General features: G+C 41.4%; 1 protein-coding gene across 1 annotated transcript; it reads left to right on the forward strand.

The window, feature by feature from the left end:
- Positions 1 to 4,216: 4,216 nt before the first annotated feature.
- Positions 4,217 to 12,201, forward strand: LOC133915881 (lysine--tRNA ligase-like). Its single transcript, XM_062359256.1, has 17 exons — positions 4,217 to 4,478; positions 4,580 to 4,655; positions 4,884 to 4,955; positions 5,050 to 5,215; positions 5,293 to 5,386; positions 6,575 to 6,660; positions 7,163 to 7,245; positions 7,512 to 7,592; positions 8,719 to 8,844; positions 8,917 to 9,199; positions 9,354 to 9,450; positions 9,574 to 9,730; positions 10,094 to 10,237; positions 10,326 to 10,394; positions 10,631 to 10,774; positions 10,890 to 10,957; positions 11,958 to 12,201. The coding sequence occupies exons 1-16, from the start codon at positions 4,351 to 4,353 to the stop codon at positions 10,926 to 10,928; spliced, it is 1,845 nt and encodes a 614-aa protein (XP_062215240.1). The 5' UTR covers positions 4,217 to 4,350; the 3' UTR covers positions 10,929 to 10,957; positions 11,958 to 12,201.
- Positions 12,202 to 13,015: the final 814 nt, after the last annotated feature.

The raw sequence follows: 13,015 nt of genomic DNA on the forward strand, positions 1-13,015 counted from the left end.
CAGGGTGCTATACATACATAGGATTCAGGATTAACAGCATACATGTTTGAAAGAATGCATTTTAAACAAACTGGGATCAAAATGTTCAAGGACACTTGCCTCTCCCAACTTGCTGCTCAGACTCTTCAAAAACTTGGTCCTGAAGGTTCTCGAACTGCTCTTCGTCTACTTTCGACACGCACCGGAAAAGCAAACAACAAAATCAACTAAGAACAGTACACCACATAGTAGCTCACATCTATGAAAAAGGTACTACAAGATAGTACACGTTGCTACGAACATGTGAGCGCAAAAATCATCTAAATCGGAGCTAAAACGAGAAAGTTATGCTATAAATACGATTAGGGTTACATCTGAAAAAATAACAAGGGCTTAATTTAATTAAAACAGAGAGGTTAGGGGCCTTTTTGCAAAAATTGAGGGACCTATTTGTAATTAAGAAAAAGTTCAGGGACTAATCTGCATAATTACAAGGATTTTTATTTAAATATAGGAAAGTACAGGGGCTTAATTGCAAAACTGTCATTATTCCCGAATTAAATCAAATAGAAAAAAGGACTGGAAAAGGTGTGCTGACGTGTCATTGCCACGTCGACTAAAAGGATGAGGTGGCTGGCTATGCAAGCGATGATGTGGCATGATCTGCTGACTAGGATTAAGTGGCCACGTGGCAGGAGGTGATTGGACACCGAAGGGGTATGGGAAGCTTTTAATCCGGGCCATCCAGGATAGATCTAACGGCTACCGGTGTGGGGGGGCTTTAGCTGACCAGCACCAGAGGAGAAGCGGTGGCGGACTGCTCGGTGCGGCGGCGCTATTCGCCGGAGGGGCGGCGGACCTCGTCGCCAGCTACGGGGGGTGACGGCGAGCGGCGGCAAAGAGAGAAGGGAGCACGGGGGTTCCGTTTTAGTCACGTACCGACGACGGCGCGGCTCGGGTGGTGTGCGGCGGCGGGGTTGACGTCGGCGAGCCTCGGGCGATGTCGGGGAGGGAGTTCCGGTGACCGAAATTCGACGGAGAAGGCGGAGGCGGGTGCGGCAGAAGGTGTAGATGCTCAAACGCAGCTCAGCTACGGCGAGCGAGCGTCAGAACGGCGGCGGCGATGCTTGGGGCGGCTCGGCTATGGCAGCGGCGAAACGACTTGTGCAGGCGCGATGCTTAGATGGGAAAAGGCCAAGGGTGTTCGGGTGTTTATATAGGCGGGTATGCGGCTACGGATAGGCCTGAGTCAGTTGGGATTCGGACGCGGAAGGTTCGGCGAACGGCGCTGGTTTTGATCCGATATCGGGCGGAGTCCGGCGCAGGCGGGAGAAGGAAGAAGGCGCGGGCCCCACTTGGCAGCTTCTGCGGGTGAAGACGGAAAATGGCCAGGCGCCACTGGAGAAAAACGCCCCGGCATTGCCGGGCCGCGGCCTTCGGCCGGCCCAAGTGGGGAGGCGGAAGAAAAAGCAGGCCGGCTCGGGCGGGGAGGAAGAAAAAGGCCGGGAAAAGAAGGTTTCAGCCCAGAGAGAGAAAAAGGTTTTTCTTTAATAGCATTTTCCAATTTCTTTTTTTTGTTTCTTTATTTTATTTTCTTTTTAATTACAAATAACGCGCTCGGGGATTTTCAAAAGTATATTTTCCACACAATAAAAACTCTAATGTAGATAAACTCAATTATGAATGCGACAAACTATAATAAAGCCTAAATTCAAAATTCTAACTTATTTTTTTTAGAAAAAAAATATTTTTCTCCTAAAGTCTTAAGGCAAAGTAAAACACCATATTCTAAGGAAAAGGACATTTATTACTATTTCCAGAAAGTTGAAATAACTAGGGTGTGATAAGTACTCACCCCACCGTATCATGAGGTAATTTGGACGCTTCCAGACTTTCCCCCTCATCAATGTTCGCACGGTTCCAGGCCACGTCCACAGGTAACTAAAATCAAGTAAATAATCCATAGTATTCGTCTCATTGATAGTCTATTTAACGTCGTTGACTTGTAGGTATATACGAAAGGGACAGCTGGATGGCAACCTCTGGGTAGATCGCTTGGCGCCGTATATCTCAGCATGGTCCTATGCCCTTGAGGATATCATGGAGGAGGCTTGTCCTTTCGACAAGCCGAGCTTCGAGGAGTACATGCGGTGGTACGTGCCACGTACACATACACGAGTCACCTACACCTCAGAGACTGTCCGGCACCACGTCGCGTCGACTACGGATGCCTACTTGGGCCATTGGGATGAGGACATTGCATTAGCGGTATGTGTAATTAACATCTCATTTATTTATCATATACTCCTATAAGAACGACTATAAACTGAAATTCTCATTTCTTGTTGTTTCCACAGACCGATATCATTTAAGATATCCATAGGGACGCGACTGAAACTATGGACCGCCTCAGGCAAGGGGTGTAGCTCAGTGCGGCGGATGTAGCGCGGTTTGTCAAGCGGGTTTTCGACAAGACCATGCGGGCCCTGAAGCTTACCTCTTGCCGATCCACCGCAGACATCATCGGTGCTCCAGCCAAGTCGAGTGGCGTCCACACAGAATCGTCCAGAAGGTCTGATGTGCAACACCGTCCACCAGGACTGACACCCACACGGCCACCTGGACCATGCCCTACGTGCGCGGACACAATATGTATGGATATTGCATACGCACAACGTCTAGGGATATTCTTTTGTTACTAATGCATTAATTTTAAACAAATATTAGGTGTACCTACACACGTCTCGATACTGCCACCTAGACCAAGCCCAGTGCCAACACCCTCACCGCTTGCAGGCCTCTCAGGTAATGGGCGACACTACATTGCCACATTCAATGTATTCAATAGTATATCTAATATTTTCCACATGTTACTACGGTGATGAGGCCGGGCCGTCTTCAGTTGCACCTCGACTGGTCACACCTCCACCGTTCGCCCCCTACTACGGCACGCACGTTTGGCCATCTACTGCTGCACCTGCATACCACACAGGTACAATATTGTATTTTATACAAATACTTTCATTTGCACATTTTCTGTATCTAATAAATTCATCTGTTCGTAGACCCCTCTAGTCAGTACACATGGACGACTGTGGAACATTCGTAGTCGTCATACCTGAGTCAGGAGGATGAGTCTGGGCCAGACCCTCATTTGACCTCGTGAGGGACTTCTTCGGAGACACACTGGACTACGACGTCGTCGCGCAGTCCCAGGTGCCTAGTGCTCCACTTCGGACACAGCACACCCAGGAGGAGGCCTCGACACCTTTGATCCCTACTAGAGCTACCAGACAGGTTGGTCTACCCGACACCCTGACCTACTCTAGGGGGCATGTGAGGGCGAACCAGAGGCAGCGGCTCCAGAACCATGATGGTGGGACTGGCCGACGGCAGTGGGGGAGACAATAGTAGGATTGTACCTTTGCTTTTGTAACTTACATGTTTTGTTTCATGATGAATCTTCGATTAGCGAACTATTCTTACATATTTGGACGTGTCTATTCTCTATGGTCTACTTACCATGTCATAGCTGCATTTCTTACATATTTGGCTAAGGCGGCTGGCCCCGATACCTTGAGAAAGAGCAAATATCCTAGGTGCACTCAGTAGAGAGCATCTAATGTAACCCGTCATGTTTTCACTCCCTAAGACATGTTAGGATTAACAGCAGCACGCTATTAGGTAAGTCTTTATGCGTACCGTACATATCACCATTTTTTGTCATCGTGTCTTCATGGTTAGGGTCCCATGTAATATTTGTCACCGTATGTCCCATATACTGTTTGTCCATTTGTAACCTCCGTATCGTGTAATATGTTAAGAGTGCTTCACATCTATAATTTATTCACAAAATTAGATTTTGTATCATCCCAACAATACATCACTACAAAATTATTGATAGAATTTTACATCAAATACATAAACAAATATCGACAAATTTACAACGATCCACAATTTCTATAATATCACTACTCCATGATGCCGTATTAGCACTTTTTGACTATTTTGATCCAAAATTTGCAACATATCAGTTTCAAATATTTTTCGTATACTTTTTAGATTGAGCTATACACACGTAATTTCACCAAATTTGAGCCTAACCACCCTCTTAGAGGCGGGTAGGACGGTAAAAAGGTGGTTTTGCCATTGTGGCCATCCTTACCTCTCTGAAATTTAAATATTTAATAGAATAGAAAAAATATAAAAATAAAAGGTGAGTTGGCGAGCAGTTTACTTTTCTCCGCGCCGCCACAGTCCTAAAACCCTAGACCACCTGCGCCTCCGTTTTCCTACCCCCTCCGTGACTCATCTGCTCCTTCTCCGTTGTTGCGCTCCGCCTCCCCAGGAAACCCTAGAATCCGGTGCGGCATGGCGGACGGCGAGGCCTCGGCGTTGGGTTTGGCGGAGAAGCTCGCAGGGCTCTCCGCGGGCGGCGGCGGCGGCGACGAGCAGCAGCCCCCGCCTGCTGGGGACGAGGAACCGCAGCTCTCGAAGAAGTGCGCCCCCCCCCCCCCCGGGCTTCCATTTTGCGTCGTCGGATTTTCCTAGGTTTTTTAATCTGATTTTTGGTTGATCGTCGCGTGCTTGATGGGTGCAGCGCGAGGAAGAGGGAGGAGAAGAGGAAGAAGCTGGAGGAGGAGCGGCGGCTCAAGGAGGAAGAGAGGAGGAACAAGGTGGAAACCGTTCAATTATTTAGCCATTTCTTTGTCATATCAAAACTCTTACTAATTACTAGCTGAGCGAATCGTTAATTTATTTAGTTAATTCATGTAATATCGTCCAATAAATATTTATTTGTTCCAGTAGCTGTAGAGATGACTCCAATGCTGCAGTTGAAAGTTCAGTTATTCGCTATCTTGGTGGCTAAACTCTAAATACGAATGTGTGCTTCGTTGTTTTAGGCAACTGCCGCTGCTGCCAGCGGAAAGCCCCAGAAGCCATCTGCTGCCGACGATGATGACATGGACCCCACTGTATGTTTAGTTGCCCCTGTTCCTCTGTTTATTTATGGAATTGCTCCCTTTTCTTTTATTGCAAAGATTCATATGAATATGTTTCCTGCTGCAGCAATATTACGAGAATAGGCTCAAGACGCTTGATTCACTCAAGTTCACTGGTGTAAATCCCTATCCACATAAGTTTCCAGTTGGCATATCTGTAGCCAATTACATTGGGAAGTACAAGGGCTTGAGTGATGGGGAGAAGCTTGCTGATGTGACAGAGTGTTTAGCTGGTAACTCCTTTTAGTCTAGGGTTGTGTTCTTAACTTGGAGATGCATAGGGTCTCATTTGTGAATTTATTTTTCTAAGGGAGGATCATGAACAAGAGAACATCATCGTCTAAGCTATTCTTTTATGATCTTTATGGTGATGGTGTGAAGGTTCAAGTGATGGCTGATGCCAGGTAAAACTTTTAAGTTCAATATGATGTCCATTGTCATGTTGACACTATGCAACTGGCGTTTATTGCATGAGGTGGTTATCAATCACCACATGGGGTTTATCCTTTTAATGATTTCACTAAACTTTTCCTCATATGCTGCACTTAGGCCCTGTTTGGTTCAACTTCGGCTAGCTTTTGCTACTTAGAAGGAGAAAGACGAACCAAACAATCCGCTTCTAGAAATGGCTTCTGAGAAGCAAAAGCTGGCAAAAGCTATTATTATTACTAAGAAGCCAGGAGCTAGTTTGGAGGAGCTTTTGTAGCTTATGAGGGATGATGTTCTGAGGGGTATTACATATATTATACATTTCATCAGCATTAAAAGCCAATTCAAAATCAGCTTTTCTATAAGCATCTTTTCAATAGTAGCTTTTAAAAGTGGCTTTTGGAAAATCCTTAGCCCAACTAAACAGGCCCTTAGTCAGTAGTTTATGGTACCATAACAAAAAAGGGTCTGATTGCTCAGCTGGGTGAATGTCATGAAATAGTGTGCTTATTTCATAGAAAAAAGTTCCCTAGTGGTAGAATGCGCGCATGAATTTTGCACATAAATGCCAGGTCAAGTATTGAAATTTAGAAGAAATCAAAGTTCTAAACCAAGGCCACTCAAGGTGCATTATGAGTTTGTATGAGCATTATTGATCTATGAATTGCTAATCCTATTTGGCCGCTTATATGTAATTTGTGTTGGGAATATTCCCTAAACAACACGAAACACATGCTGCTTAGCTAGTTTTTAACTTTTTGTTATTTGGTCAGAACTATTATTTTTATGCACATTTCATTTATCTAGCATATTGCTCTGCTATATATATAAATATTTGTATCTTGTACAGTAGTTAAGCCAGATATGATGCTGAATATCTCATTAGTAGAACAAGACTTTAGGGATCTATTGTTTATTCCCTAAACAACACGAAACACATGCTGCTTAGCTAGTTTTTAACTTTTTGTTATTTGGTCAGCACTGTTATTTTTATGCACATTTCACATATCTAGCATATTGCTCTGTTATATATATAAATGTTTGTATCTTGTACAGTAGTTAAGCCAGATATGATGCTGAATATCTCATTAGTAGAACAAGCCTTTAGGGATCTATTGTTTATTTAAACTGGACTGTCTTGTTGACATTTTTATACATCATAGGACCTCGGAATTGGAAGAAACTGAATTCTCTAGGTACCACTCTGGTGTGAAGCGTGGTGATATTGTCGGTATATGTGGCTATCCAGGTTTGTAAAACTTGCATTCTGCTTAAAGTTTCAAGCTCTTAACTATAAAAGCAGGCATTTCAATTCAACCTTTATTGACTCTGTTGATATCACTTGTTGTTCGTAGCCTATAGAAATGTAAATAAGTAGGTACTTGCAATCTACTCTTGCAGTTTCAATACACTTAAATTCAAGTAATATGTTTTTCTATCACTGAAATTAATACCTCTTGAATTTGATACAAGTAAAGTGTACTATTATGTAACTTATGTCCCCGATTAGCTGTGCAGTTCTAAAACAAGTGTCCCAATGGTGCACTTTTTTTGCCCAAGTAATCACCAAATGATAATTGATAAGATGATTGTTCATTGTGTACTATTTTTGCTATATTTGATTACTCGGAGTTCTCAATTTGTTGAACAAGAAAAGGCAATAGACAAGCAATTACCAAAAGATAAGACGATTGTTCATTTTACTATTTTTGCTACATTTGATAACTTGGAGTTCTCAATTTGTTGACCAGGAAAAAGCAATAGAGGGGAGCTTAGTGTATTCCCACGGAAATTTGTTGTGCTCTCTCCGTGTCTGCATATGATGCCTCGACAGGTGAGAATCAAAACCTAGTTGAAAGAAATATCTCAATTTTTGTATCATTTAATCCATGAGAAGGAAGGCGTCCTGTATGGTGTTAAGCATATTTGTAAGTTTCAATTTGTGTACCTTCTGAATGTGTTGTGGGGATTGGAGCTCTGCTTTAGTCCACTTTATTTTCTTAAGAAGGCCCATTATATAATATTAATTGGAATATTTACAATTGATCGATTATTTGCATAAGCATATAATATTTACAAATTTAGTGTTTATCTCTACAGAAGGGTGAAGGAAGTGCAGTACCTGCACCGTGGACTCCAGGAATGGGTAGGAACATCGAAAATTATGTTTTGAGAGATCAGGTTCGCTATCATTCTTCATTACATATTAAACTGCTACTGTTGTCACTCTAAACACTGGTTACTGTTTACTTATTTTGCAAGCAAGTAGCATTATTCCTTTTCTGGCATGGTATGGTTGCAAATAGTTATAATTTAAAATTGCTTTTTTGTGAATTTAATATTTATTTATGTCTGCTTTCACATCAGTAGTTACAATTTTTTCCCCCAATTTTGCATAAAGCATGCTTTGCAAGAATAACATGCTTTCCATTTGTATCCTATATATGTAACGAACAATTATAGGCAGGCTTAAGATTCTTAGTGGACTCCTGTAATTTAATCTAGGGTAAGGGCTTACCTGGAGGTGAGTCATAGATCTACTCATCTTGCAGCTATGCAATGCAAATGACATCTTTGGGTTCATGTGGCTGATCCATTTTTGTCATCACGTTTTGGCTGAATGTGGATAAGTCGGGCATGCAATATCAGCACAATTTAAGAATTAGCAAGCTTGTTAAAATAATATATTTACTTGTTTATGCTTTGTTTGAATGATGGTCCAGGATGGTGTGGGATCCCGGCCCAGGATCCTTGGCCATTCTGGATAATGCAAAGAAGGCCTTACTGTGCATACTGACAACAGTAACATGCCGAGAGGTCAATCATTTTATCTCTTGTTTTGTGACCTACCCAGTACCTGTATGGGGTGTTTGTTTTGATGGTATGGTGATGAACCGTCCGATCCTGACTCCGAACCTAACCCATTTGTTTGGCCTAAGTAATTGAATGGGTTGGTCCATCACCACCTCATTACGCATAAGCACATGTTTAGTATAGAAGCGAGGAATGGTGTCATCCCACAAGGTCATGGGATGATCCCAAAATGGACCATCCAATCTGGATGAGTTGGATCCTCAAACCAAACACCTCCATAGTTTCTTTAGCAAGCTAATTGGCCATGCCACTTGTTTCTGATCTGATTTAAACAGTGAGACCATTAAGTTGATGCAGGTGGCTTTCAACTAGCCCTAATCTCTCAATGGGTGTCAATGATGAATAGTTCGCTTTTTTCTTTAGCCTATGTTCATATGTTAATAATAACTACAAATAGTGCTTTAATTATGAAGTGTTTGTTTTCTGATGTTAGGAAACTCGGTATCGTCAACGGTATCTTGATCTTATGGTAAACCATGAAGTGAGGCATATCTTCAAGACACGATCCAAAGTAGTCTCTTTTATCCGAAAGTTTCTTGATGACCGTGAATTTTTGGAGGTAAGCACTCGGGATTTATTTAGTTGCACTTCAGTTGATAGTTTGATATCTGACCCTTTCATATGTTTCTAGGTGGAGACTCCAATGATGAACATGATCGCTGGTGGAGCAGCTGCAAGGCCTTTCGTCACACACCACAATGAATTAAACATGAGGCTTTATATGCGCATTGCTCCTGAGTTATATCTGAAGGAATTGGTTGTCGGTGGACTGGACCGCGTTTATGAAATTGGAAAACAATTCAGGAATGAAGGGATTGATTTAACACACAATCCTGAATTCACAACTTGTGAATTTTATATGGCCTATGCAGATTACGATGATTTGATGGAGCTTACTGAAGCCATGTTATCTTGTAAGAAACAGTTATGTTTGTATCTGAATTAAGCATCTGAATCTTTTACCTAAATAGTAATGCAATAGTGTAGCTTTACATCATTCAAAGGAGGACCTATGAAATATTTCCCTTTTGTAGTGTAACCTATTCATTTTTCTTTCATGGTCGACAGGCATGGTTAAGGAGCTGACGGGTGGCTACAAGATAAAATATCATGCAAATGGAGTTACAAATCCCCCAATAGAGATTGATTTCTCACCTCCCTTCAGGTTATAGACAAGATATTCATCAAAGCATCTGATAACTCATATTTTCCCTAGATGTTCTTTTAGCTTTCCATGTTCTTCAGTTGCTACAAAAACTTATACAAGTTCTCTGTTATCTTATCACAGAAGGATAGATATGATTCAAGAATTGGAGGCTATGGCCAATCTCAATATACCAAAAGATCTATCAAGTGATGAAGCAAATGCATACCTGATAGAAGCATGTGCTCAGTATGATGTGAAATGCCCACCTCCCCAAACGACGTCACGGTTGCTTGACAAGGTTTTATTTTTTACTTCTTGTACATGGCAATTTGGTGCTGTACTTGATTTTGTTAGTTAGATTGCAGTGTTGGCAATATGGTTTTGTTGCTTGAAGAAGCATGCATTGTCCATCCAGCTGGTTGATTTTTTTTTTTAATTTCCAGTTGAATCCCTGATTTGTTAAGATCCTTAACATGTTGATTTCTTTAATAATGTTTCCACTCTCCTGGAAACAAACACCCAAATTCTCAGGGATGTTAGCTTAATCTAAATTCATTTTTATATATGCCAAGGTATTGGCTTTTGAGTTGTTCGTTTCTGTTTTAGTGTCTTCTTTATAATTATATTTGTTGTATTGATGTGCTCTGTTGCTCTTTGATAGTTAGTTGGCCACTTCTTGGAGGAAACATGCGTGAATCCAACATTTCTCATCAATCATCCAGAGATAATGAGTCCATTGGCAAAGTGGCATAGGTCCCGACCTGGATTAACTGAGAGATTTGAGCTCTTTGTTAACAAACATGAGGTATACACTTTTCTTCTTTGGCACTTCGCCACTTCCATAGTTGGCTTCCTTCAGGCTGTCTCACAGTATGACCTTCAAATGGTCGTAGGTGTGCAATGCATACACAGAGTTAAACGATCCTGTTGTGCAGAGGCAACGGTTTGAAGAACAACTAAAGGTACATTTCGAACTTATTGAACAGATTGTAAATTCCTGTTGCAACCAACATATTCGCTATGTTTGGGATTTCTGAATCCATCATGTATGCACATGCATGTGTGCACTTAAGAATATCAAGCCAAGAATGTACACTGAAAAAAATGGGATAAAGGATGACAAGAAGAGGAGTCTGAAAGAGAATGCTCATTGGGAAGTTGTATAATCTTCAAGTTTATATCCTGTATTCCTGTCCAGGATCGTCAATCTGGTGATGATGAAGCTATGGCCTTGGACGAAACATTCTGTACTGCCCTTGAGTATGGCCTGCCACCAACAGGTGGTTGGGGCTTGGGAATTGATCGCCTCACGATGTTGCTAACAGATTCCCAGAACATCAAGGTTTGAGTCTTTCCATCACTTGTTCTTTTCCATATGAATGCTCAAATTTTTTTACTTTCTTGATGTTCACTGGAGTATTATCCGTTTGATATATTATCTTTTGATGCAAACTCAGGAAGTACTTTTGTTCCCGGCTATGAAGCCTCAAGAGTAGTTGTCCACAAAGCCGAAATCCACAAATGAGTATGTTATACGATTCTGTAACTTGTAACTCCATTTTGTTTGCATCTGTTATTTTAATAGGGCATTTTTTTCAAGTTCAAATATCCGACTACTATTAAAAATAAAGTGCGCTTTTAGAGTTATAGCTTAGAATTGCACATAGTGTACAATGTCTGCAAGTGTTTGAGATCTCATTGTGCGATCAAAGTAAACGGAATGACTTCTTAGGCCAAGTGACCTCTTTACATTTTTCTGGTTTTCATTGCGGATGTAGGGTTTGTCATGTAGTTTTGAACCTTCCATTTCATTTGGGCATTCGGATATTTTCTTCAAGGGCCTGAAGAGCCTACATTCCTTACTGAACTCTGGATAAAAGCATTTTGCATTGTACAACTAGTTTGTTAAGGTATGTTTTTTTATTGCTAACGCACGATTAGCTGAGCCCAGATGAGACGCAGAACTTGGAGAGTCACATTACCATTTGCATTGTGGAGTATCCCTGAAAAATCAAAACTGACTAATAGTATCCTATATGTTATTGATATCTCCCTCTTTGGCACCAAGCAAGCAATAAGGATTGCCTATCACCCAATGCTGAGCTGAGATGATACTCTGAACTAGCCATTATGACGAAAATCATAATGCTACGAGCTATGAGCCCAATCTTCAGTTATTTAGGCTGTCTGACAAAAGAAAGTTATAAGCATTTCATTGGTGTCAGATTTTTTAGGGAAAACTGGAAATGGTCGAATGCTGCATATCTACCTCCTTATAGGGTTGAGGTTTAAATACTACAGGATGGAGGCATTTCGTGATTTTCTGAAACCTGAATGCTTGCAGAATTTTAAAATTTTAATTTTACCTTGTACCGCTGAGTGCATTGTTCTATCTTTTTATTAAGCTTTATTTGAGATGCTGCTATTTCAGTTTTAGTTATATTATTCTCGTTTGCTCTATGCTGATTCTGTTGTATAATTCAGACTTACTGTTGCCTTTACACACTGAGGTGCTTCTTGTGCAGTTTTTTTTTTCAATCCAGTCTGGATGCTACGCTACAGGATATATGAAGTTTAAGGATCTGTAGGGAACATGTTTTTTTGCCTGTGCGTGAGGTTATTTGTGATAAACCATGTGCTTACCTTGCTGCCAGTTAATCAAATGTAGTCACTGGGGAAAATTCAGTGTAACTTCAATTGTGGAGTTTAAGAAGCTTGTGCAAATTTATCTGGGTCTATGCAGAAATGTGAGTGCTCTAATTCTACGAAGATCTGTGAAGCATCATTTTTTTTTTCTGCCGATGGTCTTGACTTCTTATGGAAGATAATAGTGTGCTAATGAGTGGAAGCTATCTCAAGTATCACGTGTGGTTTTGCCACCTTGTCCTAAACTCCTAACGGCATGTGGGCGTGCACAATGCCAGAAGCGTTTAGATGGATGCTGAAAGGGAATAATGAAGCATATGCATAAGAGTTCCAATCTACAATGAATAAAACCATTTTATGGCTCTGTTTGGTTCCACTTAGCTGATTTTGGCCAAAAAAAAAAAAAAATCAACAGAGCCCCGATCTCCTCACTTTTGGGCCGCTTTATGTGGAAGAGATTCTCGCGTATGGAGCCCTTTGAACTATAATGGAAAAGCGGTTTTGGAATCTGCCTATGTGGAACGTGGTGGCTTTTGCGAAGGCAAGAAATGAAAATGATCCTGTAGTTTGGAGGAAATTAGCCGCAAATAACATTGCTATACCCTCTTTCCCATCCGCTCGGCCTTGTGTTGCAGCTAGACTCGTGCTGGACGTGGGCTCCCAAGCTGTGGCGATTAGGGTTTTCACTTTGTCGGCACTCAGACCCGAAGTCCGGCCTTCCTAACTCAGATTTAAATTGTCTTCATCAGCGTATCGGGCTGTGAGTAAATCTTTTGTTAGTGGTTTGAGGTATTTTATGATTAATGAGAAATATATCTCATATAGATTCATAATTTCTTGCGAGGGTCTATTGATGTATACTGCGGTGGTGATATCGGTACATATATAATGTAACCAAATTATCATAGATGAAAAATACTTATTTGATTTTCACGTA

The sequence above is a fragment of the Phragmites australis genome, chromosome 4 (assembly GCF_958298935.1).
Source record: "Phragmites australis chromosome 4, lpPhrAust1.1, whole genome shotgun sequence".
Classification (NCBI taxonomy): domain Eukaryota; kingdom Viridiplantae; phylum Streptophyta; class Magnoliopsida; order Poales; family Poaceae; genus Phragmites; species Phragmites australis.